The sequence below is a fragment of the Rhinoraja longicauda genome, chromosome 21 (assembly GCF_053455715.1).
Source record: "Rhinoraja longicauda isolate Sanriku21f chromosome 21, sRhiLon1.1, whole genome shotgun sequence".
Taxonomy (NCBI): Eukaryota; Metazoa; Chordata; class Chondrichthyes; order Rajiformes; family Arhynchobatidae; genus Rhinoraja; species Rhinoraja longicauda.
In genome coordinates this window covers 566,783-590,863 of record NC_135973.1, presented here as the reverse complement: position 1 = coordinate 590,863, position 24,081 = coordinate 566,783, and the positions used below count along the sequence as shown (strand labels likewise).

Here is a 24,081-nt window from a genome sequence, read left to right as displayed (position 1 = left end):
AATGGAACAAGCTGCCAGAAGTAGTTAAGGCTGGGACTAGCCCAACATTTAAGAAACAGTTAAGACAGGAAAGAACTGCAGATGCTGGTTTAAATTGAAGGTAGACACAAAATGCTGGAGTAACTCAGCGGGACAGGCAGCATCTCTGGAGAGAAGGAATGGATGACGTTTCGGGGCGAGAGGACAGGTTTGGAGGGATATGGACCAAACGCGGGCTGGTGGGACTAGTGTAGCTGGGACATGTTGGCCGGTGTGAGCAAGTTGGGCCGAAGGACCTGTTTCCACACTGTATCACTCTACGACTTTATAACAATTTTACCATTGATCCCAAGGTAGTCAGCCTTGACTGGCTCACAAATAACTACTTAAAGTAGCATTAGCTAGAGCAAACTGTACAGTAGACAACAATGTCCATACAGTAAAACGCCATTGTATGTTAAAGATATCACAGTACAAACGCATTCGCAGGGCGCCATGCTGAAAATGCCATGTATGTTAAAGATACCGCGGTACAAACACGTTCTAAGAACACGGTGCTGACATTGCTTTTCCCAGCGGGCCCGGCCACAGCTGAGAGAGGATCTGTGGTTGCAGCAAACAGTGACAAAGGGTCGTTGCCGTCCAGCATGCTGCTCAGAGGGTCCACAACCGAGCTGCTCGAGGACGATGAGGTGGATGAAGTGCTTCCTTTACGAGCAACTTTCTTTGCCTTTGATTCAGTGACCTGCAGAGAATCACCAAATACATACGTTACTTTTTTATGTGAATTATCAACAGATATTTTGAACTTCCTCATTAGTATTGGCATGTAGGTTTAAGGGGTACATTATAATAAGGAAAACTTGAGACATTTACTAATTATTTCATAAGCATTGAAACTAAAAGGGGTGTGCACATTTAGCTTGCTTTGCCCAAACAGGTATATTAGCTTTCACACTTATTGTATTTTCTTAAACGTAGTTAACTTCCAAATAGTTTTAAACTTTGGATATACCTTTCTTACATTTTCATGCATAAAGTGGCAACACGAATTTATGCCAAGATTATATTAAATGAAAGAATCTGTGGCATGTAGGCTAATGTCATAAAACTAATTTGCTGCTTATATGGTTCATGTTTGGTTCTGCCATTCATTAATAAATGCAGGTGATTAGTAGATGACAGTGATGAACGTACAGTAATCAGCTTCAGTGGATGGAAGTCTCCAAATTCCAACGGTCCTGCCTCCAGACGACATGCTTCCAATTCAGCTTTGTAATTCCTCTCTCTGGAATGCCTGAAGGCAAAATATTTAAAAAAACAAAGAGTGCAATGTTCAGCTTTCACTTAATTCTTGCTTTGATGCTTCTTTTACCCAATCCAAGCAGAACCATTCCTCTCACCCAAACCAAACTTCTCTTTTTAAACAGGGACTTCTTTTTCTCCTCAGTCTTCAAACAAACTAGAGACAATTTGCCTTGTGTCCAACTACTAGAAATTGTTTGTCATTATCTGGATAATAGGATATTTTAAGTGCAAGTTTTCTTTTAAAAAGACATTTACATATCTCAGATTAAGAAAAGCACAACTGCTGTATTTGCAAAAAATAGAATCTAACTGAGGCGCTAGACCAGGGCATGAAACTTGGGCGTTAGTGACGGTGCTGAGGGCCTTGGAAAGGATGCCGGTTTGTTTACACTTCCTGTGAATGTGGGGCATTTTGCAGAGACACCATTGGTGGGGTTTGTCCAGTGTCTTGAGATACCTGTTGTATTTACTCCAGGACACGGAGGCATAGAGGAGGCCAGGTACCACTACTGCACAGTAGATCAGGAGCTTTAAGCCAGGCCTGAAGTCTTGATCTTTAGAGGGATCTGGGCCAAATGCAGGCAGGTGGGACTAGTGTAGATGGGGCATGTTGATTGGCATGGGCAAGTTGAGCCAAAGAGCCTGTTTCCATGCTGTATGACTCTATATCCTTTTCCTCAATTTATCTAAAGGTTGTGCTGGGCATTCACACAGCAATGAATTTCACCCGAGAGGCTTGCCTTTACAGAGGTGTATGGCAAGATAGGGGATGTGGTGCACATTCTCTTGGGTCTCACCATCAACCTTTATTTTCAGAAAGTAAGGTGATGTATTGGGAGCAAGCTGCTAGAGGTATGTGGCATTGATTATTGTGTATACAGCATGTGTAAACACACATGCTCTCTACACAACAGCAGTGACATCAGTTCCCATCAGTTCTGAAGGACATTAATTTCACTTCTGCAGGACGTTCATTGGAGTGAGGTGCAACAATGGGTCGAGAGAGATGAAGCAGCAATTGGGGCAAAGACAGAGCCTTGTTTGACACTGATCTTCAGTGAGACCGGAATGCTGTTCTGTTGTAATAGTTGGATCGTTTGCTGTCAATATTTCTGCACCAAATGAGACATGGTTTATAGGATGTGGCTAGTTTACAGAACAAAGCCGTGGATGCAACTTCTGCTGGAAGGGCAAACAGAAGAACAAAGCTAAGCTATCTTCATGGAGTGAGCTCGTCTGGTGTCTCTTCTCCCCCTGAAGCTTGACCATGTGCAGGCACCAACACTGAACTGAAAGACCATGGACATCTGTGCAGATACACCTCATGCTGGAAGGAACAACCCAAAGTCCTCCTCAACTACACCTCATTGTGATCTGAACACCGTTGACTCTATTCCAAAGCAACCTATTGGCCAGCCTTGCCACTACCGCTGGAAAGAAAACGAAATGAAAGCCAATTCCAATGAAAAAACAACATTGTCTCAGGAGTGGACTATACACACCCCAGGCCGCGGGCACCCCGGGGTGCGGGCACCCCCCGGGAATCTTATCGAAACGTATAAGATTATTAAGGGGTTGGACACGTTAGAGGCAGGAAACATGTTCCCAATGTTGGGGGAGTCCAGAACCAGGGGCCACAGTTTAAGAATAAGGGGTCGGCCATTTAGAACGGAGATGAGGAAAAACTTTTTCAGTCAGAGAGTTGTGAATCTGTGGAATTCTCTGCCTCAGAAGGCAGTGGAGGCCAATTCTCTGAATGCATTCAAGAGAGAGCTAGATAGAGCTCTTAAGGATAGAGGAGTCAGGGGGTATGGGGAGAAGGCAGGAACGGGGTACCGATTGAGAATGATCAGCCATGATCACATTGAATGGCGGTGCGTACAGGCTCGAAGGGCCGAATGGCCTCCTCCTGCACCTATTGTCTGTTGTCGGTTGACCCCCCCCCCCCCCCCCCCGGGTAGAGGCGAGCAGTAGACTGGATCACTTCAGGTAGGAAGTCAACGCCGGGGGGGGGGGGGGGGGGGCAGTTACTCCAAGGAGAGGAGCCCAGCTCCCGGGGGGGGGGGGGGGGGTTGCACTAGACCCGCCGCTTGGTGTCCGTGTCCGTGTCGCACGGGGTCGGTGCTGCGCGGCTCCTTACCACTGCACGGCCGCCATCTTCCTGCGCCAGCTCACGTGACACACCGCACGTCACCTGTCAACGCGTCACGTCCACGACAGCCGCCATGTTTGTGCGGGGCAGAGACCCCGCGGCGGCTCCACACTGCCCCCCAATGGCTCCACACTGCCCCGCAGCGGCGGCGGCTCCACACTGCCCCGCAGCTGCGGCGGCTCCACACTGCCCCGCAGCGGCGGCGGCGGCTCCACACTGCCCCCCAATGGCTCTACACTGCCCCGCAGCGGCGGCTCCTCCGCACTGCCCCGCAGTGGTGCCCCTCGCATACTACCTCAACAATGTATGGGTCTCCTTTCTCACCTAGTCCTTTCAAATGTAAGTCTCATTAGATCGTTCCCTCAGCCTTTTCTTCTCTGTGATTTTGACAGCTAAAATTAGATCCGAAACAAGCAGAAACAATGTTTGCACTCTGCCTCAATTTTTCTTCAGAACTACACACGTGTTAAACATAATAATATTCATTTATTGTCATTGCAACGAGTACAACGAAATTAAAAAATAGCCAATCCTGACGGTGCGTACAAACATATATGCAATAAATGCAAAAACAAATAAATACAATTATATTAAGTACAAAGATTTTTTTTAACAGTGTTGCGTAGTGCAGAAGGTAGTGTTCAGTTCTCGTGTGGCCCTGGGGTAAAAACTGTTCTTAAGTCTGTTCGGGATTTGATCGACCTGAAACGTCGACCAGAGGGCAGATGAACAAACAGACGGTGGCCGGGGTGGGATGGATCTTTTATTATTTTGCCTGCTCTACTGAGGCAGCGCAGGCTGAACAGGTGCTCCAGGGAGGGCAGTGAGCAGCCGATGATCTTCTGGGCCGTCGTGATGACCCTCTGAAGGGCCTTCCTGTCCTTTTCTGAGCAGCTGGCATACCATGTGGTTATACAGTATGCCAGCACACTCTCGATGGAGCAGCGATAGAAGGACATCATGAGCTTCTCCTGCAGGTTGGTTTTCCTGAGGATCCTCATGAAGTGGAGTCTCTGCTGTGCCTTCTTTACTGTGGTGATGGTGTTGGTAGACCAGGTAAGATCCTCTGCGATGTGCGTACCCAGGAACCTGAAAGCGGGTACCCTTTCCACACAGACCCCATTGATGTAGAGTGGGTCGTAAACAATGTATCACCTAAACAAAGTAATTTTATTCATATCATGTGGGCTAAGCTTATCAGACCCCTTATTATAAATGCAACACACCTTCGATTTACAACAGTCATAATGGGCTGGCAAAGGCAAGTCATGGTCAAAGTCATGCTATTGACCAATATAGATAGTCAGTATTTGAATGAAGTCGTCAAGTCAATTTTATTTGTATAGCACATTTAAAAACAACCCACGTTGACCAAAGTGCTGTACATCAGTTCAGGTACTAAGAAACGAACATACAATGGCACACAAACATAACAGCACATACATAAATAGTTCACAGCACCCCCTCAGAGGGCCTCAAACGCTAGGGAGCAGAAATAGGTTTTGAACCTGGACTTAAAGGAGTCGATGGAGGGGGCAGTTCTGATGGGGAGAGGGATGCTGTTCCAGTCTCGGAGCTGCAACCACAAAAGCCCTGTGGAACCCCGCAGGAGAGGCTAGCTGGGGAAGAGGAATAATTGCCTATGTTGATGGAGAAACACCTATTTGTGAGGTAGGAAACAAACCAGCTCAGGGCAGTGCCATCAACGCCAACCCCGTACCGAAGACGGTCAATAAGGATGGTGTGGTCCACTGTATCGAACGCTGCGCTGAGGTCGAGAAGGAGCAAGATTGCACAGTCGCCGGTGTCGATGGCGAGAAGCAGGTCATTGTGTACCTTCAACAAGGCAGACTCTGTGCTGTGGTGGGCCCTGAAACCTGACTGGAAACTTTCCAGGATGGTATTTTGGTGTAGGTAAGGCAGTATTTAACAAACCATTCATGCCCAAAAGTAAATACGGAAGCAAAATGAAAAGCTTAATACCTAGGATGATATCTAATGTCAGATTTTGAACACTGCTAAAGGCAATAGAATTGCAGAGAAGAGAAAGAAAACGTTCAAAGTGGACAGCTGAGTCACATTTCAGTTGAAATGCTTTTGTAGGTGAAGAATCATCTCATCAGATCCACAATAGTATCAGGATTAATTAACTAGAATTTAACTTGTTTCAGTCGGTTAATGAAAAATATGTTGTCTAGATGGATTACAATTAAAAGTTAGTAGACTAAACAATGTGATGTTCGCCCATTAATTGATGCTGTTGCATGATAGTTGCAGGTATCCAGGTTTGTTCCTGAGCTCAGATGCTGTCTGTATGGAGTTCGCAAGTGCTGTGAATGTGGTTTCATCCAATCTTCCCCCACCTCCTCCCCAAACCCTCCATCAAGTTATGTGCAGGTAGGTTATATAAATGGAACACAAAAAGCTGGAGTACCTCAGTAGGACAGGCAGCATCTCTGGAGAAGAAATGGGTGACGTTTCGGGTTGAAACGTCTCGACCTGAAACGTCACCCATTCCTTCTCCCCAGAGATGCTGCCTGCCCCACTGAGTTACTCCAGCTTTTTGTGGATATCTTCAATTTAAACCAGCATCTGCAGTTCCTTCCTACACATTATGTAAATGGAATTGGTTAATGGCAAAAGAATCAAAGAGAATAATTAGCAGTAGCACAGGGAACTAACGAGGGGTATTGGAACTAATGAGGGGTATTGCTGCCGAGCAGCTAGCATGGACCAGACCCTCACGCAAAAGTCTTCAAGGAGGAGGTTCAGGCCCAGATTAAACAATCCCATGACAAAGAAAGGAAAGCCATTGAAAGCATCAAACATAGAGATTAAAATGAAACTTAAAAAGTAGGTTAATGATAAATGTAACAAAGGACTTGAGGAAATTCACATGAAGCCAAGAGTGCAGAACAGGAAAAAGAATGAGGGGTAAAATTTGCAGTCTATGCAAGATGAGTAAATTTATGCGAAAGATTAGAGGCACATTTGTACCCAATGCAGGAAAACCAGGGTTTCAAATTCCAACCAAAAACAGCCATAGCTGGAAATATTCAGGTCAGGCTGCATCTGCCAGGAGGGAAACAGCTGGCATTTCAGGTTGTAGACCCTCCATAAGAACTGGAAAGGAGCCAAAAGCAGCTTGTAAAGTTGCATGGAAAGGGGATGGGGGATGTCTCTGATCAGGTCAAAGCAGGGATAAGCGATAACCAAGGTTATCTGGTCTCACAAAATGCTGGAGTAACTCAGCCGGTCAGGCAGCATTACAGGAGAGAAGGAATGGGTGACGTTTCAGGTCAAGACCCTTCTTCAGACTGATGTCAGGGGAGGGGGCGGGACAAAGATAGGATGTAGTGGGAGACAGGAAGACAGTGGGAGAACTGGAAGGGGGAGGGGAAAGGGAGGGACAGAGGAACTATCTGAAGTTGGAAAAATCTATGTTCATACTGCTGGGGTGTAAGCTGCCCAAACAAAATATGAGATGCTGTTTCTCCAATGTGGGCTATGACAATGGAGAAGGCCCATGACAGAAAGGTCGGAGTGCGAGGGGGAGTTGAAGTGCTGAGCCACCAGGAGATCAGGTTGGTCAAGGCGGACTGAGTGAAGGGGTTAAGGCGGACTGAGCAAAGGATTTTCCTACACAAGGTTATCTGGTCAGTCAGTGAATCGGAGCAGTTAGAGGTCGAGAACACAGACAAAAAGAGTGAAAAAACTGCCAATGCTGGAAGAGTGGAATGATACGAGGAATTTAACGTAGCAGGCACCAGGAACCTCCACCAACGTGAAGCCAACACTCAATCTGCATGATTTTCTGAATCAGATTTGCCACATCATCTTGGTTCATAACAGCCATCCATTTGATACCCATCAAATGGAAATACTTGTGTCAGTAAAAGCCACGAGCTGAACATTCACAAGTCTTACATTCCACATGTATTCTCCAGAAAGATTCACTGTTGGGTTTACAGAATGAGAAACCCTCACTGGTTGTGGCCATCTTGACACAGGCATCGGTCAGCTCGCTATTTTCCAATCACTGCCAACAGGTACAGACCAAATGCAAGATCTTCTTTTCTGTACAGTACTCTATTAAAATATAACTTATTTTTACTGCCATCAAATGCAAGTCTAACAATTAACTACCAAAATTACACCATCATAAAACCATCAAGTCTATATTCAAACATGTCCTTGCAAAAGTTGGGAGCTTTTGGCTGAAGCTTTGTTTCTTTAAATGTTACCTGTGGACACCTGTGAATGGTGATTATAGAAACAAATTAAATCAGCTGAATCTGAAGACTTAAAAAGATTCAAATATCTCAGTATTTTATTGCAAAGTAAAAGATATCAATAATGCAAATAATATTCAAACAGTTTATTTTGCAACATGCACAACATAAATACTTAATTGAAACATTATAAAAATAAAATTATTGGCACAAACAATGTGATTTAAACATAAATAATAGGCTGTTTATATAAGCAAGAAAAATTCATTGGCATTGACTGGAAATGGCATCTGTTGAACTCAAGGCCTTTCAGTTATCAAGGGGACAATTCAGCACATTGCTTCAGAAAACAATTACAGGATTTTCTAAAATGCATGCTTTGATAAAGGTAAAGTTAGTAAGTTACAATAGAACATTTTGCAGAGTTTGGCTGAAAGTTAATACTTAAATGCAGCAATGCATTTCACAAGTCAATTCTTCTTGTAATAGCTGCATTGTAAAACCAAAGAAAGATTCTACATTTAGTTTACAGACAGTACAGAAAACTCAATATTTTAGATATATTTCCTGCAGTCCCTTTTCACACAAATATATAAAATCAGTGCAAGAAACAACTAGAGCAATCAGCTGTTAACAGATGCACTTTGAAGTCCTTGGAGTGCATGCTATTTTCAGTTTGAGGTACGGAATTGTTAATATTTATGCAAAGAGAATTTAGAAAGTTTGACACTTGCAAAGTTTCTTTCAATAGACTCTCGATGTTTCATTTCGGTATTTTTTATTGAAAGGCTGATCTTTGAATGTCAGGCATCTCTGCGGCATCTTTCATCCAATGGAGTGTTGCTTCCTCAGTGTGTCGTAACGCTTCACTTTGTTTTCAGCGCTCTTCCTGGACATACTCCTTTACAAAATCAGAATCACAAAAACGATTTTGAATTAGCAAGCCAAATCCTGAATTTTTGAAGTTAAAATGCAGAGAAACATTAAGGTTTAAGACCAGCTGGATCCTGCAATAATGAGTGATAACCAGCAGATGGCAGTATTAAAGGATCTAAGAGAGATCAATTACATATAATTAACAAGAGCATGGAAATGTAAAACTACCAATGCATCAGAACAAAATGTCTTTGTGTCAGAGACAATCCATAAGTTGTTTTGTTCTTAAGTTCATAAGTCATAGGAGTATTAGGTCATTCAGTCCACCGCCATTCAAGCATGGCTGATCTATCTTCCCCACTCAAACCCATTCTCCTGCCTTCTCCCCAAAATCATTGACGTGCTTTCTAATCAAGAACTCTGCAACTGTTTAATCAATCAAAAATAATTGCAATAATCTAGCAAAGGCTAAAGTAATATTTTTACTGATGTTGATTACTGATCTACAGGAGAGAGAAAATAAGTTAATTAAAAGTAGCAGACAGGGGGGGATAAAGAGCTGGCTGTAGAGATGGTGTTGGTTGGGGGGGGGGGGGGGGGTGAGGGAGGGGGCAATGGCCAGGATCAATGGTGAGCCCAGAGGTGGTGAGGGAGGGAGTGTTTTGCAATAGGTTAATGGGGGCAGTGAGAGAGACAGGAAATGAATAAACTGAGAGAACCGAGAGGGAGGATACAAAAGGATCATGCAGACAATTTGATCACCCCACTGATCGAGACAAACCTGATGCAGATGCTTCGAATGGTAGGGTTAGTAAAGCATGCGTAGACTTATGTAGGATTCACAGGTTGCCCGACAGTAACATACTCTCACTAACAGTTCCAATCTTTCTCTCGCCTACACTCCCTTCACAACTATCCTATTTCATCCTATTTTATTGACATAAGTATTTCATCTTTTCCACAATCATTCTTAATTTCTAAGCTTTCAACACAAAACGTTCTTTACTAATCCCACAAGATCAATGACAAAACATACAGGGAAAGAGCAACATGTTCTGATAAATAACTTCAATTTTAAAAGCCTACCTGTGGAGAGCACAACTCAATTGTAAAGGTACAAGTTCTCCATAAATATTCAAAACTGGGGAACATCTTTCTACTCTCGTCTCTCCAATTACAATTAGAATGCATGCCTTGGTTTCTTTCCGAATGTGGCAAAAATAAAGTACAATTTTACTTTTATTAAATACATTTTTATCATGATTGGATATTAGTTAACAAGGTTCTGCAGAATCTATATTAGGAATGCTATACCTGATGTGGGGAAAGGTTCAGAGAACTGGCTTGCTGATCCCCAGTAAACAATTTGACAATTCATAACTGCAGCCACATGGTAATTCTATTTGCAATTATGCCCTTAGTATTTTTGGTTAAACATCAAAATATTCATGCAGAAAATCCAAAAATGCAGTTAAAATTTTTTTGTCATATACAACGGAAATGTTAAGCAGATTGACATGCAAATTCCTGAAGTAATTATTTCAAGGTGGAACTATTTTCACATCGCCATTTGTAATTCCTTAGAGCCAGACGTGGAATGAAAAAAGATTTAAGAAAAAAACAAAAGTGATAAACTTGTGCTATGGATAGTTGCAATAAAAAAACAGGCAAGTTCCCACTTAAAGGCATCCTAGACAATCTAGTTGCAGCATTCCACAAAATATATTTTTTAATGAAATTCAAATTTAAGGCAGACAAATGACAAAGTATAGGAAACGTGCAAACAGCAAAATGTTTTAAGAAATACAAGAAAGTCAACTTGAATGTAGTAATGACTGCACTGCACTGCACGCACACGGGTGATACAAACAAATTGGCTGGAATGTAGTAATGACTGCACACACACGGGTGATACAAACAAATCGGCTGGAATGTAGTAATGACTGCACACACGCACACACACGGGTGATACAAGCAAATTGGCTGGAATGTAGTAATGACTGCACACACACACACGGGTGATACAAGCAAATTGGCTGGAATGTGGTCACATGCATGCATGCACAACACACCTGGGACAGTCGTCCTAGGATATCTGCTCTCTATTATATTCAACCCCCTTTTCAGAAGTGTGGACTCTGATCAAATAAAGAAAATATATGAGCAGATACGATAAATACACCTCAATCTTTACAAAGAGCTAGAATGGTTGTCAATGAAGTTATCACTCCATTGTACCATTACATAATATTCTTGGGAGTAATAATCAACTTGGAGCAGATAGAAACATACAAACATAGAAAATAGATGCAGGAATAGGCCATTTGGCCCTTCAATATGATCATGGCTGATCATCAAAAATCAGTACCTCGTTCCTATTTTCTCCCCATATCCCTCGATTCCATTAGCCCTCGGAGCTCTATCTACCTCTCTCTTGAAAACATCCAGTGAATCGGCCTCCACTGCCATCTGTGGCAGAGAATTCCACAGATTCACAACTCTCTGGATGATCTAGAAATTCTGGCAGTTAATAGCAACTTTTTCACAACATGGCACTGCAGTTTTATTAAAATTTACTGACCTTTCAATAATTGCTATTGAGTGTAAACCTTAGTGACAACATGCAAAGTAGAGAACGGAGAGTGCTGGCACATTATGTTCCTCGTTTTAGACCGGGCCACCAATGATGAATAATGTGTGATCCAAGAGATGTTTACATTGCTATCTGAAAGGTGCAATGAGCCCCCTGTACTGGAGGAGTTGTGACAAATGAGCAAAGTTTGTATTTTTTCCCAATTATCGAGATCTACAGATATTTGGAAATTAAGTTAATTTATATTTATATGTAGGTTGCAATTTGTCCTCGATTCCCATTGTACTCATACTTTTGCAACCTTACTTAAAACTGAACTTCGAGGGGCTGGGTAATAATAATAATAATAATACATTACATTTATATAGCGCTTTTCATATACTCAAAGACGCTTTACAGGGATTTAGAGAACATAGGGAAGTGAATAAATAGATAAATAAGTAAACGAACAGAGTAAGGAGACAGAAAGAGTAATCAGAGTGCAAGGGAAACAGACACATGATCCGCACACACCAGACTCAAAATGGCCAGCAAAAGATACTCCAGCATCGTACCCTTTTTTTTCGATTGACACCATTCCACTTCTAAACTCCGAATAGATCTAGAAACCACACATGCAGCTGTATTTTAAAGTAAAGAAAGTAGCTAAGGCATGACTTAAAGTAATGATAAAGAAATTCAATGTTTTTGCACAAGTAAGAATGTCCACCAATTAACATTTAAATCCATTAATCATCAAGTTCATGTACTAACTAGCTAACCATCTTGAACAGATGGGTAGATGATCAGAGATGCTACCTGTCCCACTGAGTTACTCCAGCATTTTGTGTCTATCAGCGGTTTAAACCAGCATCTGCAGTTCCTTCCTACACATCTAGAACACGTGGTATTTTAATAAACTTTATTTCAGTGATGAAGAATAAAATAGCTGTAATGCAGTCTGTCTCTTACCCTTGTCTGTGGAGTAGTCTTAGAATAAAATAGCTGTAATGTTACCCGTGTCTGTGGAGTAGTCTTAGAATAAAATAGCTGTGATGCAGTCTGTCTTACCCTTGTCTGTGGAGTAGTCTTTGTGCTGGTGCGTTCTGCCCCTGACTTGGTTGAAGAATCCTGTAAATAGGCAGCAAGACAAATGTGTGCTTTTGTTTTACACAGCAAATAGATTTTCTAGTTATCTATTTTTCCTCTTACCTGGTTTCACATGGAGTCTTTTGTTTTGCTTGTGACTTTTGTTTACTGGTTATTCCTATTTCAGCAGCCCTTGAAAATATAAAAACAAAACAGATAAAATTCTGTCAGTCTCCAAATTAACTCCTTGGTCTTTATCTTCAAGTGGGGCGCTGTAGGCAAAAATGACAGCATATTTTTCCATCAATGCTCACGAATCTAAATGTTTCACCCATTTAGAATTATTTATATAATTACTGGTTCTGCAATGCTGCCACTTACTTAATTTGCCTTTTCCTGTCTAAAGATTTCTGAGTTGCTACCGAAAGGGATATTCTTTCTTTAGGACTCTTCCATTTCTCCTACAGATTAATGGGAAAACAAATCAATGAATGACGAAGACAAAAAGTAAAGTAAAGAGTACATATAAACCTTATTAATCATGTACATGCGATTCATTGTCATGGCAGAGACCCATACATGCACAGTGCCAAACTCCACTGCTGTTGCAACTCGGCTTCTACTGAAACCGTGGTCCAAGAGCCTCCAAATACAAACATCCCTTATTCTACTTCAATTCTTTTTCCCATTTCCCAATTTACATTACCCCATTCACACATTGGCTCTTCATTCAACAAGCCTATGGATAAACTTCAACAATCTGCAGGAGAAACTCAGCGGGTTGAGCAGCATCTGTGGATGGGTGACTGTCAACGCTTCAGGTTGAAATCCTGTGTCAGGAAATGCTGCTCGACTCAGAGTTCCTCCACTGGATTGTCTTGCTCCAGACTAGAGTATCTGTGATCACTTGTCTCCATTAAAAATACTCACTTATTTTCAAATCCTCTATTATCTCATCCTTCCCACCACCACCCCCAACCTCCTTCATCCTTAATGTACTTTGGAATATCTGCATTGATCCAATTCTGGCCTTTGAGCCCCTTTAGTAAACTACTGAATTTGGTCATTTCAGTACTTGCGGCTGCACCTTCAGGTTCCAGTGTTAATCACTGGAATTCCCCGTCAGCCGAGCAGTCCCATCACTCCCGTTCCCCTCGCCTTGTTCCCTCTGAAACAGCAATTTATTTTCTCTCATGCCCACCAAATTCCCCTGACAAAGACTCATTAAAAGTAATTAAAGATTTTAATGACCTGCTAGGGTAATTTTAACATCTTCCTTGCTTTTCCATCTCTAGTTTTAATCTATGTTTTAATTTGTTTAAAAGGGCAAATGGATATCATGAAAACGATATGCTTGAAATGTTTTAATACGTTAACATACAAAAAAAATAATGTTGATAAATGGATGCTTCACTGACTCAGAGAAAGTTACCATTTCTCTCAGCTGTTTTTCTTTGCGAATTTCACGATCTTGAGATAGGATCTGCATTCTCTCATTCGGAGTTAATACAAAGAAGATGTCATGTATCTCGTAAAGTGCAGCTCGCAACTGAAAAAAAATTTATAAGTTAAACAATCTGTTCTTTACACAAGTTTATTCCTCTCACGTGTTACCAATACTGTTAAATACCTGAGCAACAACTCTTTCCTGCAGTGAAATATCTTGTGACGATACAGCACCTCTTTTCAAGGGTGCTTCTGGCTGGAAGCTATTGATGAACTCCATGGTATCCTTCAACAAATAAACATATACAAAGCTTTTAAATAATCAGTACAGTCACAAAGGTTGATATTTGAGAAATTGTTCTTAAAGTTTAATTCCAACTGCATTTGACAATTTCAAAAGGGATCTAAAGGGATCTAAATGTTACAGTAATGGGAGAGAGCTGGGAAAGGGGACAAATTGGACATTCATTTCAAGGGCAGGGACACACATTTTAAATCAACCAATAATTTATTTGAATATGATTTCTTATTTGCAATCCAAAGATTGTGCACATTTTAACTGCTTACTTTTACAGTTTGCTGAAACTGTTTTAGTTTCACTGTCTTCATCAGTCTGCGAGTTAAAAATCCTTTTGCCAGAGCCGTAATCTTATGAAATTTTTGTTGGATTTCTGGTGTATTCATCTGCAAGACAGTTATTTCATATCGATGGTATTACATTTCTACTCTGCTAAATTTCTCAAATTTATCCTTTTAATTTACTCAAAATGATAGCCACATACAAGCTCTTCCTCACACACACGCCTGTAGCCACAGCCAGCAATGAGAAATACTGAAAATTAGATAGTCATGTCCAGTAGTACTAATTGTACATACAAATTTCCTTTAGTGAATCAAGTTCCATAAAATATAAAGTATACATTCTGGACTGGTGCACAGAGCCCAACATATTTTAAGGCATTGACAAATTGATAAAAGTTGAAACTTAGCACCAAGCTCAGGTCATAGCCTCAGAATTAAAGGATGTTCTTTTAGGAAGGAGATGAGAACTTTCTTTCATCAGAGGGTGGTGAATCTGTGCAATTCTTTGCCACAGAAGACTGTGGAGGCCAAGTCAGTGGATATTTTTACGGCCGAGATAGATTTGTGATGAGTATAGGTGTCAGAGGTTACGGGGAGAAGGCAGGAGAATGGGATTAGGAGGGAGAGATAGATCAGCCATGATTGAATGGTGGAGTAGATTTTTTAGATTTCGATTTTTTTAGATTTAGAGATACAGCGCAGAAACAGTCCCTTCGGCCCACCAAGTCCGCGCCGCCCGGCGATCCCCGCACACTAACACTATCCTACACACACTAGGGACAATTTTTACATTTACCCAGTCAATTAACCTACATACCTGCACGTCTTTGGAGTGTGGGAGGAAACCGAAGATCTCGGAGAAAACCTACGCAGGTCACGGGGAGAACGTACAAACTCCGTGCAGACGGCGCCCGTAGTCAGGATCGAATCCGAGTCTCCGGCGCTGCATTCGCTGTAAGGTAGCAACTCTACCGTTGCGCCACCGTACCGCCCCTAACTTAATGACTTGATGGGCCGATTGGCCTAATTCTACACCTATCACATGACCAAGCTGCTCAAAACACGGCAGATTTGGATATTTTGGAATGATCACAGTGGAGAAATGAGGTCCAAAGTTATAATTTGAATCTCACTCCAGTTTTGGAATAATTTAAATTTAAAGCGTGCACACTTGGTTTTCCAAGGCTAGTAGAGGCAGGAGTTGGAAAATCCACCAAGCTTTTCCCGAGAGTCAGGAGCAAGGATTCTGTCCCCTTCCCCCAAAGCACCAGCTCTTGTGTGTCATGCATTTCAGTCTCATTGTAAGCCCTTTCACCTTCAAAGGAGATTTACTGCTAAATAAATTAGGCACAACATTTAATATCTGCAAATGAAAACCTACACATTGCTCACTTAATTCATATACTGATTTTCATGGATAGGAAAGGTTTTGCGTATATCAAAACTGCTTTAATTGAGATTTGACCCAATTATAAACTAAAGGTGCTCCAATACGAGGGAAAACCTGAATGTGATTTGCTCACTGCCCCTCCCACTACATTGCCAAACTTCTAGCAATCTGAGTGGGCAGCAGTGAACTCGTCCTTGCCTTCTTACCTGCGACCGTCTCGTCCTCAGCCTGCTGATGAAACCGGGTGACTGCACTTCCTGGAGTCCATCATCCTTAACTGCCCATCGACTGAACGAACACTCGGGGCTGATTGATTTGCTGGTGAGCACTGGAAAAAAGGTTAGATATCATGCAATGCAAAATATCAGGGAAAGGAAACAGTTTTCACATTTTATCAATTTGTACTCCAGCGTAATTAAGTATTTATAGAAGCAACTAATCAACTCTTCCTAAATTAACAGGGAAGTTTGACAAAAATAGCACTTTTCATCTATTTGTACATTCAAGGAAAAAATGCAGCAAATTTCACATTTCTGAGAGCCCTGCTGTTTATGAATTATTTAAATACTACACCCCACCATTTAGAGTGGTTATGTGTCCTGCAAAACCACCTGTATCGCAATTGTCCATTATGCAAACCCTTAAACATTGGAAAAATTGTGTTTCTTTTGCATATTGTTATTCAGTTATTTTCTCTTCACGTATTCTGCAAGAACAAATTTTTATTCTGTATCTCAAATTGTTTGGTGTGACTTGCAAATTCCATAAGTGCCATTTCTGTTAGCTGAACTGCAGCAATACAGCGGTGCACTATGCTATTTATTTTGTAGGTAGACACACAAAACATTCAGCGCACAAGAGGCTCCACAGAGTGAAAGTGTGACAATGTAATTTTTTAATATACAGAAAATAGAATGGGCAGAGGTGGATAGCTGTATGTCCGTAGGAGACCGAGTCCTTGTTATCCACCAACTCTATCTACAGATCAGCATGCTCACAACTCTACCTACAGATCAACATGCTCACAACTATCTACAGATCAGCATGCTCACAACTATCTACAGATCAGCATGCTCACAACTATCTACAGATCAGCATGCTCACAACTATCTACAGATCAGCATGCTCACAACTATCTACAGGTCAGCATGCTCACAAGGCCAGTGTATCATTGGGAGGGTTGGTAACTGTACTGCATTCTTCCTGAGCCTTTTCCTGTGGGTGTCTAGCAAATTTTATTGGATGGTATTTAATGTCTTTTGTTGAAAGCAGTGAATATCAATGGTCAATGTGTGAGTGGACCAGAGGTTGGAAACAGAGGGGCAGGAGCATGGACAAGTTTGTGGCCAAAGCCTCGGTCCAGAGTACATGGTGAAAGTGACATGGTGGTTATGTCCATGGAGAGCCAAGCACAATGTCATTACTGTTTCAGTGTCCCTGCCAGTAGCCTTGGTAATTCCCACAATATTGTGTTATCCATGAGAAACCCACGAGCCTATCCCTTGCGAATAATAGTTCATAGATTAGACTTGTTAGCAGAGAAGGGTAGAGGTCACAGAGGGAACTGAAGTGGATACACAGATGATAATTTCAAAATCAGGACATTGCTTTAAAGTGTGCCTGATACATCAATAAACACTAATGATAGGGGAACAAGATTTGGTAGAAGGGATGAGCGAGGGGTGTTTGTATGTCCTGTGATTTGTAGGTAGAAGGAATTGATCAGCCAAGTACAAATTTGAATAGACTATTTAGTACATGGTTGAGAAGAGGCAGAGTTGGGCAATAGTAAGAGTGGACACATGGAGGAAAGGAAATGGTTGACAAGAACAGTTGATGTAGAGACCAGGAAGAATTGTTGAATGCACAGATTTGAGAGACCAGGACTAAAAGGAACAGGAAAAAACAAAATCCTGAAGTAACTCAGAGTGTCAGGCAGCAAATCTGGAGAAAATGGATAGGTAAGTTATCAGGTCTGAAGCCTTCTTCGGACACGTCACCTACCCATTTTCCAGACTTGAAAAGAAACATTTGCAGTTCCTTTTTATTTCTAGGAACAGCAGTCTGGTTTCAAGGGCAAGATAGTCATGAAGAAAGCAGGGGATTCAAAGGGTATTTTATTGTCACGTGTACCAATTAAGGTACAGTGAAACTCGATTTACCATACAGCCATACTAAAAAAAGCAAGGTACACAACTACATAAAAGTTAACGTAAACATCCACCACAGTGGATTCCCCACATTCCTCACTGTGATCGAAGGCAATAAAGTCTAATCTTCTTTCCTCTTTATTCTTCCGATTCAAAAGTGAAATTAGGAAAAGATATCTGTTCTGGTCAAGAAAAGGTGGTAAGTATGGTCGATTGTCCCAAGGACAGTGTGGGGCAGCGGAGGTTGCCGATTAGACAGTGTGGGGCAGCGGAGGTAGATTGTCCCAAGGACAGTGTGGGGCAGCGGAGGTAGATTGTCCCAAGGACAGTGTGGGGCAGCGGAGGTAGTGGGGCAGCGGAGGTAGTGGGGCAGCGGAGGTAGTGGGGCAGCGGAGGTAGTGGGGCAGCGTAGGTAGTGGGGCAGCGGAGGTAGTGGGGCAGCGGAGGTAGTGGGGCAGCGGAGGTAGTGGGGCAGCGGAGGTAGTGGGGCAGGGGAGGTAGTGGGGCAGCGGAGGTAGTGGGGCAGCGGAGGTAGTGGGGCAGCGGAGGTAGTGGGGCAGCGGAGGTAGTGGGGCAGCGGAGGTAGTGGGGCAGCGGAGGTAGTGGGGCAGCGGAGGTAGTGGGGCAGCGGAGGTAGTGGGGCAGCGGAGGTAGTGGGGCAGCGGAGGTAGTGGGGCAGCGGAGGTAGTGGGGCAGCGGAGGTAGTGGGGCAGCGGAGGTAGTGGGGCAGCGGAGGTAGCCGATTAGATGGTTTTAATCTTGATGACAACTCCTTGCACTTCTTGATTGAGACGAGGGAATGTAGGCCTCTTGACTTACTATCTTATTCAAACGATCCAACTTTCTCCCATTATTAAAGTGTAGGATCAATTGCACCACACAAGATATTCAAGTGCTTGTGACTCGTGGACTCAATGTTAGCAACCAAGTCAAGCTGAAATTTTAAAGAAACTGCAATACTTACAATACAAATATATAATCAACAATTTGACATAATTTTTGCTTTAATGCAAGATTGATCAATAGTTTAAACTTAGGCAAGATACATAGTCATTTTTGCTTAAAAATGTATCAGATATTTTGGTTGAAATTCACAAGACCCTTTAAAGTATTAAAGAATTACACAACTGCTAGTCAATATCCATGCAACATGGGAAACTAATGTGTGATTAAATTTCCTGCAATGTACTTTTCTATGTCTCTTGAAAATTACTTACAAGAGTGACTGCCATCCACTCGATTGGTCAGGGAAGGCACAACATAGCTTCCATTTATTCTCTTCCAATCTAAAGAGGTTTCTTTACTTGAACAACTTTCAGACGAAACCCTCACAGAATTGGTTTGCTCTCTCAGTCGCCTTTCTTGTTCTTCTATTTCCTAAAGATGAAGAGATTAAATCAACAATACAAAATATCCTCTCTTTCTAAAACCCAAAATGAAGCAACTCTGAAGGTCTTCAGAAAGTAAGGCCTGCTTTGTGAAAAGGCAGGCAGATAGGAGACCACACCTAAACAGACACAGCCAAGAAACATTTCCAATGCTTCCTTGTCTTTCATTTGTGAACTGAAGTTAAATTAGTGCACTCATGGGATACCCACAAGACTCTATTGACATGCCAATTATCGTCAGCTGGTCAAGATTCTGTTACACATCTTGCCAAATGGAAGTCGGGAATTCCACAGGCTCACTGAAGATCACGTACAGCAGTATGTCATCAGGAAGAACAGGCCAATGTAGCTAACTTTATTCAGCATGTTTCTGCAGCTTGTTTATGGAAAGAAAAGCACCTGGTTATCAGATGAGAGTCAAAAAGGTGTACTCCAAATCATGGGACTTTGGGCAGAAACAGAACACCAACAGAACACCACAAGTCAAGCAGTATCTATGGAGATGAAATGTGTAAGTCACCGTTTGTAACCTCAAACAGAACCCTTGCTTCCACAGATCTGCTTGACCCACTAAGATCTTCCAGCATTTTTTGTTCTAGATTCCAGCATCTGCAATTTATTTTGTCTTCATAGATTTTAGGCAGCTTATTAAAAGGAAAAATTGATAATGCTGAACCAAAGACATGATACCAAAGACATAATACCAAAACCAAAGATATGAAAATTTGGTTCAGGGGGAAACAGCATGAATCACAAAGTGACAGTTACACAAAGAAGAACAAAAGTTAAAGTAGGGCGTGATGAAAGTCGGCCATGTATCATATAAACTATTTTCCACTGTCATGTTCTCTGTAATATAGATTTCAGTTTTAGACATAGATCTAAACATAACAGAATGCAAACTGCAATTGCCAACATTTAATGATTGTTTTTGTAAAAATAATGTTTTATGAATAAAACTGAAGGATAAATCTCAGTGAAATGGCTGAGGTGCTATCCCTACCTTCCGCAGTTTCTCTTGTTCTTTCTCTTGTTCAGCTATGAGCAGAGAGAGTTGCAAGGTATGTTGTTCCTCCAGCTGCCTCCGCATTTCTACCAATGCCAACATCTGTTTTGTGATAAGCTCTTCATCTGTAAGATTAATAATATGTATCAAGGAAAAAAAAATCAAAGAGCCCGTCTCCGTTTTCAATTTAATAAAAAGATTGCACGTAAAGGGAAACTTCAGCCAGGCATAGTGGACATGTTTAGGCTGTCCTCCTGCCCATTGTGTGTTGATCTTGCTCCATGACAAACTCATTTTACGCGCAGAATTTGCCTGAGGATCAGGTCCACTCCAGAACCAAGAGCATCTCAACTCCATTCAGAGCTAGGCGTTCACACAAACCGATCAGATCCAATTTGTGCACACTACCATATCTAGTTGTGAATGCTTTCACATTGATCTGAAAATTGAACATAACACAAGCTTCATTGACTAATTACATGCAGAACTATAACTAGAATTTTGCACATCGTGCATTTAAAAGGACATCTAAATCCCTCTGCACTTGTGTTCTGCATTCTCTCCCCATTTAGATAACTGTTTTCTTTCTTTCCGCCAAAACGGGAAGTCCAATCTTCTCACGTTATAAACCATTTGCCAGATCTATGTTCATTCGATCTATAATTGCTGCATCGCTAACATTCTCTTTACAACTGGTCCATGTTTTCCCTTTGACCAACCCTCGTTGTCTTTGTCTAATTATCCAGAAGATTTCCAAGTGCCCTGCTTCAAATTGCCAACTTTGTCTCTCTCTTTTTCAAATGGAACTCTTGCTTAATGTATATCACATAATTACATTATGTAATGTATTAACTATTTTGTCTGTCATTTTTAGGACCCTAGGATAAATGTAACAGGACTCATGGTCTGGACAGTTCACAACTCTACCAGTTACAGCTCAGCAGCACAATCCCTGGCAACCATTACACAACCCCCCCACCCGAAGCAATCCTTCCAGTTCCTCTCACTCTCTCTTCAGCATCCTCATGAAACATGCAGACCACAAATTAATTACATTTTAATCATTGTACAGAACCAAAATATTTACTCTGAATTAAAGGCAGAATTAGAACTTTTTTTTAAAGTAACATTTCATTGTTGGAAAAATCCTTATAAAATTAAAAGTTTGAAGTCTAAAGTTGTTCAGCAGAAATCTTCACTGAATAAACGATTACACATGTGCCTGAATTACCTTAACTATCAGATAGAACCAGTGGCTACAACATCCCCATTACTTTATAGAAAATTATCAAATGGCAAACTAAATGAGGAGCTATTATGCAAATAGTACTCCTCTGCTGGACTTCAGAGCACCCTTACACTGAGAAACAGCATCAGGTATCCAGTATTGTTTTACAGAGGATGATTTAATATTACTTATCGTCATGGATACGAGGAAGAAATGTCCTTACCTACTGGCTTAGTATGGCTATTTAAGAGCACTTCATTTTCACTCCTGATTATAGGAACTCTTTGATGCCTTTCTTGAATCCACCTGCTCATCTCCTGGACAGATGAAGCTGGAGTTTTAACAGTCGACTGTTTGTTTTCTTTGGTATTTAGAATACCCAGATCTAACTTACGTTTGGCTTTAATTTCCATGTTGCTTTGTGGACTCTTTTCACTTTCAGAAGGTGTCACCAAGAAATCAGTTTGTTGCCTTGTACTTTGAGCTTGCAACAGCACTGGAGATGGATGAATGACATCATAGGATTTGTTCAGCACAACAGGTGAGCCTTGTTTAGTCTTTTCAATCAGGCTGCTGGTCTTCCAGTCACCGAGCTCAAGTTCAATTGGGGTTTCTAATAGCTGGCAGATGTTTTGTTTACTTGTAACCAGTGGAGAAGTTCGTTCCAAATCACATGACTCTTTGTGAATTAAGCTCCTTATTGGCATCTGAACTTCAGTATCAACTGTGGTTCCAATCAAGTTTATTTTAGGCTTTCCAGAAAGTTCAGAGATGGTAAATTGTGAATTATTTTTTGACATAATGTCACTCATCTTTCCCAAGGACGATGAAAGATCTTGCAGTTTCCCAGCAGGTTTTTCAATTTCTTCTTGATTGATAATTACTGAAAGCTCATTTGGAATGGCTCTCCTTACATCAAGACTATCAATGTTTATTTGACATGTGCTGGGCCCATCTAGGCCACTAAATCTATCTTTTGGGCTCAGCTCATATGCATTCACTGGGTTATTAATAACAATATTGGTTGTTGTTCTGGGGCGTCTTTGGTGTATTTTGGGACTTCGACTTGGTTCAGGATTGGGCAGTTTAGCATAGGATCCAGTTAGACTTTTAAGCAAATTACTTTCATATTCAGTTGCCGAGCTGTTTATCCAATCGTCATCTGACTCAGATTCTTTAGATGAGCCGTTTATTGACTTTTCTGCAAAGTCTAAATTTGGAGTACATAAAACTGAAGTGGACATGTTAAGTGCTATTTTATCATGCAATTCAAAACTTTCATTGATCACAGAAGCAACTTGTGATTGCAAAGATGACCTTGAACTGCATGATTTATCAACTATCACAGGACTAGAACTTTGACTTCTGTTAGAAACTTTGTTTCGTTCGTTTTGCCAGTCATCAACTTTAACACCTTCATTTTCTTTATCTGAATGGCTTTCATATGCCCCTTCCTTGGAAACAGTTTTCCCATTACGTCGGTTTTGTTCTTTCTCTATGTATTCCCTTGACTTTTTAAGCAAATTCTGGAGACTCATTGTGTAAGGATCAGAATATTCCTTTGCAGGTGGCAGTACATCAGTTTTTGAATCTCTTTTAGGGTTCACAAATACTGAACTAGTATTAGTTTGGATGTTACCAGTAGATTTGGGCAGCTCGCTCATTTGAGAAGAAAAGCCACATCTTTCATCAGAGTTTTCATTGGAAATCTTTTCCTTCAATTTCAACAGCGGTCTAGATAACAGAATAAGGTCCTCGGAGTTTTCAGTACATGTTGGCGAAAGCGAAGAATGGTTAGAATGTTGTATTGTTGTGAACTCATTTGCTGGAAGTTGCGTAACAGGATCTTTTGCACATTTAGTACTTGGCACTTTACATACCTTGAAAAGAAAATGGTTTTTTTTAAACATCAAGCTTGCCTTGTAGTTACTGCACAGTTTACCCCTCTTCACTATTGAAAACATTTTCAGTTGTACCAATACATTGAACATTTTATAATGTTCAATGTATATATTATGATGAATAGGAATTGAAAACATGCCTTTTAAAGTAAAATCAAAGTCCTAGCCTTTTCAAAAATTCCACTATCTTAATATATATTAAAAGCATCAACTCCATGAGATATTCAGAAACTGCAGGAGGTCCATTGGAAGTGAAGCATAACACTTAAATGTTTGTTGGTAACCAAATAGTGTTGTAACCTGACAAAATCCCATTATGTTGTGTTTGCTTTTGGTATCCATGTGCACAGTTGTAAACAAGACAAAGCATCTACCAAGGCTGCAATATGCATGTCTTTCTGCAAGCTTCCATCATTACAGTTTGAGTCACTATCTTGGCTACAAGTTATGTTAAAATTAATTACACATTTGTGATAAAAATAAAATCTCTGGTAATATGTCTGTTGTCAAGGCTACAGAATATTTGATTTCCTGAACCTACTAGCTGCTGCACCTGTGATTTTAGACACAAAAAGTTGGAATAACTCATCAGACTGAAGGGTCTTGACCCGAAAAGTCACCCATTGCTTCTCTCCAGAGATGCTGCCTGTCTCGCTGAGTTACTCCAGCTTTTTGTGTCTATCTTCGATTTAAACCAGCATCTGTAATTGCTTCTTACGCACTTGTGATTTTTTTATTTTTTTTATTGAATTCTCTTAAGAATGTTGTAACACTCTAGTTAT

The 24,081-nt window shown here is 41.3% G+C and overlaps 2 protein-coding genes across 8 annotated transcripts in view; both read right to left on the bottom strand.

Moving 5' to 3' along the window:
• Positions 1-3,504, bottom strand: part of vps35l (VPS35 endosomal protein sorting factor like) — a 61,708-nt gene extending 58,204 nt beyond the window's left edge. For all 3 annotated transcript variants that reach the window (XM_078417549.1, XM_078417551.1, XM_078417550.1), the window contains exons 1-3: positions 3,428-3,504; positions 1,177-1,276; positions 542-724 (exon numbers count right to left, since the gene is read on the bottom strand). In XM_078417549.1, coding sequence (XP_078273675.1) covers positions 542-724; positions 1,177-1,276; positions 3,428-3,444 — 300 coding nt within the window. In that variant the 5' untranslated portion in view covers positions 3,445-3,504. The remainder of the gene's footprint in view (positions 1-541; positions 725-1,176; positions 1,277-3,427) is intronic.
• A 4,298-nt stretch (positions 3,505-7,802) lies between these two features.
• Positions 7,803-24,081, bottom strand: part of ccp110 (centriolar coiled-coil protein 110) — a 28,081-nt gene continuing 11,802 nt past the window's right edge. For 3 of the 5 annotated variants that reach the window (XM_078417539.1, XM_078417537.1, XM_078417538.1), the window contains exons 4-14: positions 21,622-23,278; positions 20,168-20,295; positions 18,994-19,153; positions 15,833-15,954; positions 14,222-14,338; positions 13,839-13,940; positions 13,641-13,757; positions 12,590-12,669; positions 12,332-12,400; positions 12,191-12,250; positions 7,803-8,572 (exon numbers count right to left, since the gene is read on the bottom strand). In XM_078417539.1, the coding sequence (XP_078273665.1) occupies positions 8,497-8,572; positions 12,191-12,250; positions 12,332-12,400; positions 12,590-12,669; positions 13,641-13,757; positions 13,839-13,940; positions 14,222-14,338; positions 15,833-15,954; positions 18,994-19,153; positions 20,168-20,295; positions 21,622-23,278 (2,688 nt within the window). In that variant the 3' untranslated portion in view covers positions 7,803-8,496. Of the gene's footprint in view, positions 8,573-10,619; positions 10,686-12,190; positions 12,251-12,331; positions 12,401-12,589; positions 12,670-13,640; positions 13,758-13,838; positions 13,941-14,221; positions 14,339-15,832; positions 15,955-18,993; positions 19,154-20,167; positions 20,296-21,621; positions 23,279-24,081 lie in introns of all 5 variants that reach the window. The other 2 variants (XM_078417540.1, XM_078417541.1) reach the window with 2 other exon arrangements.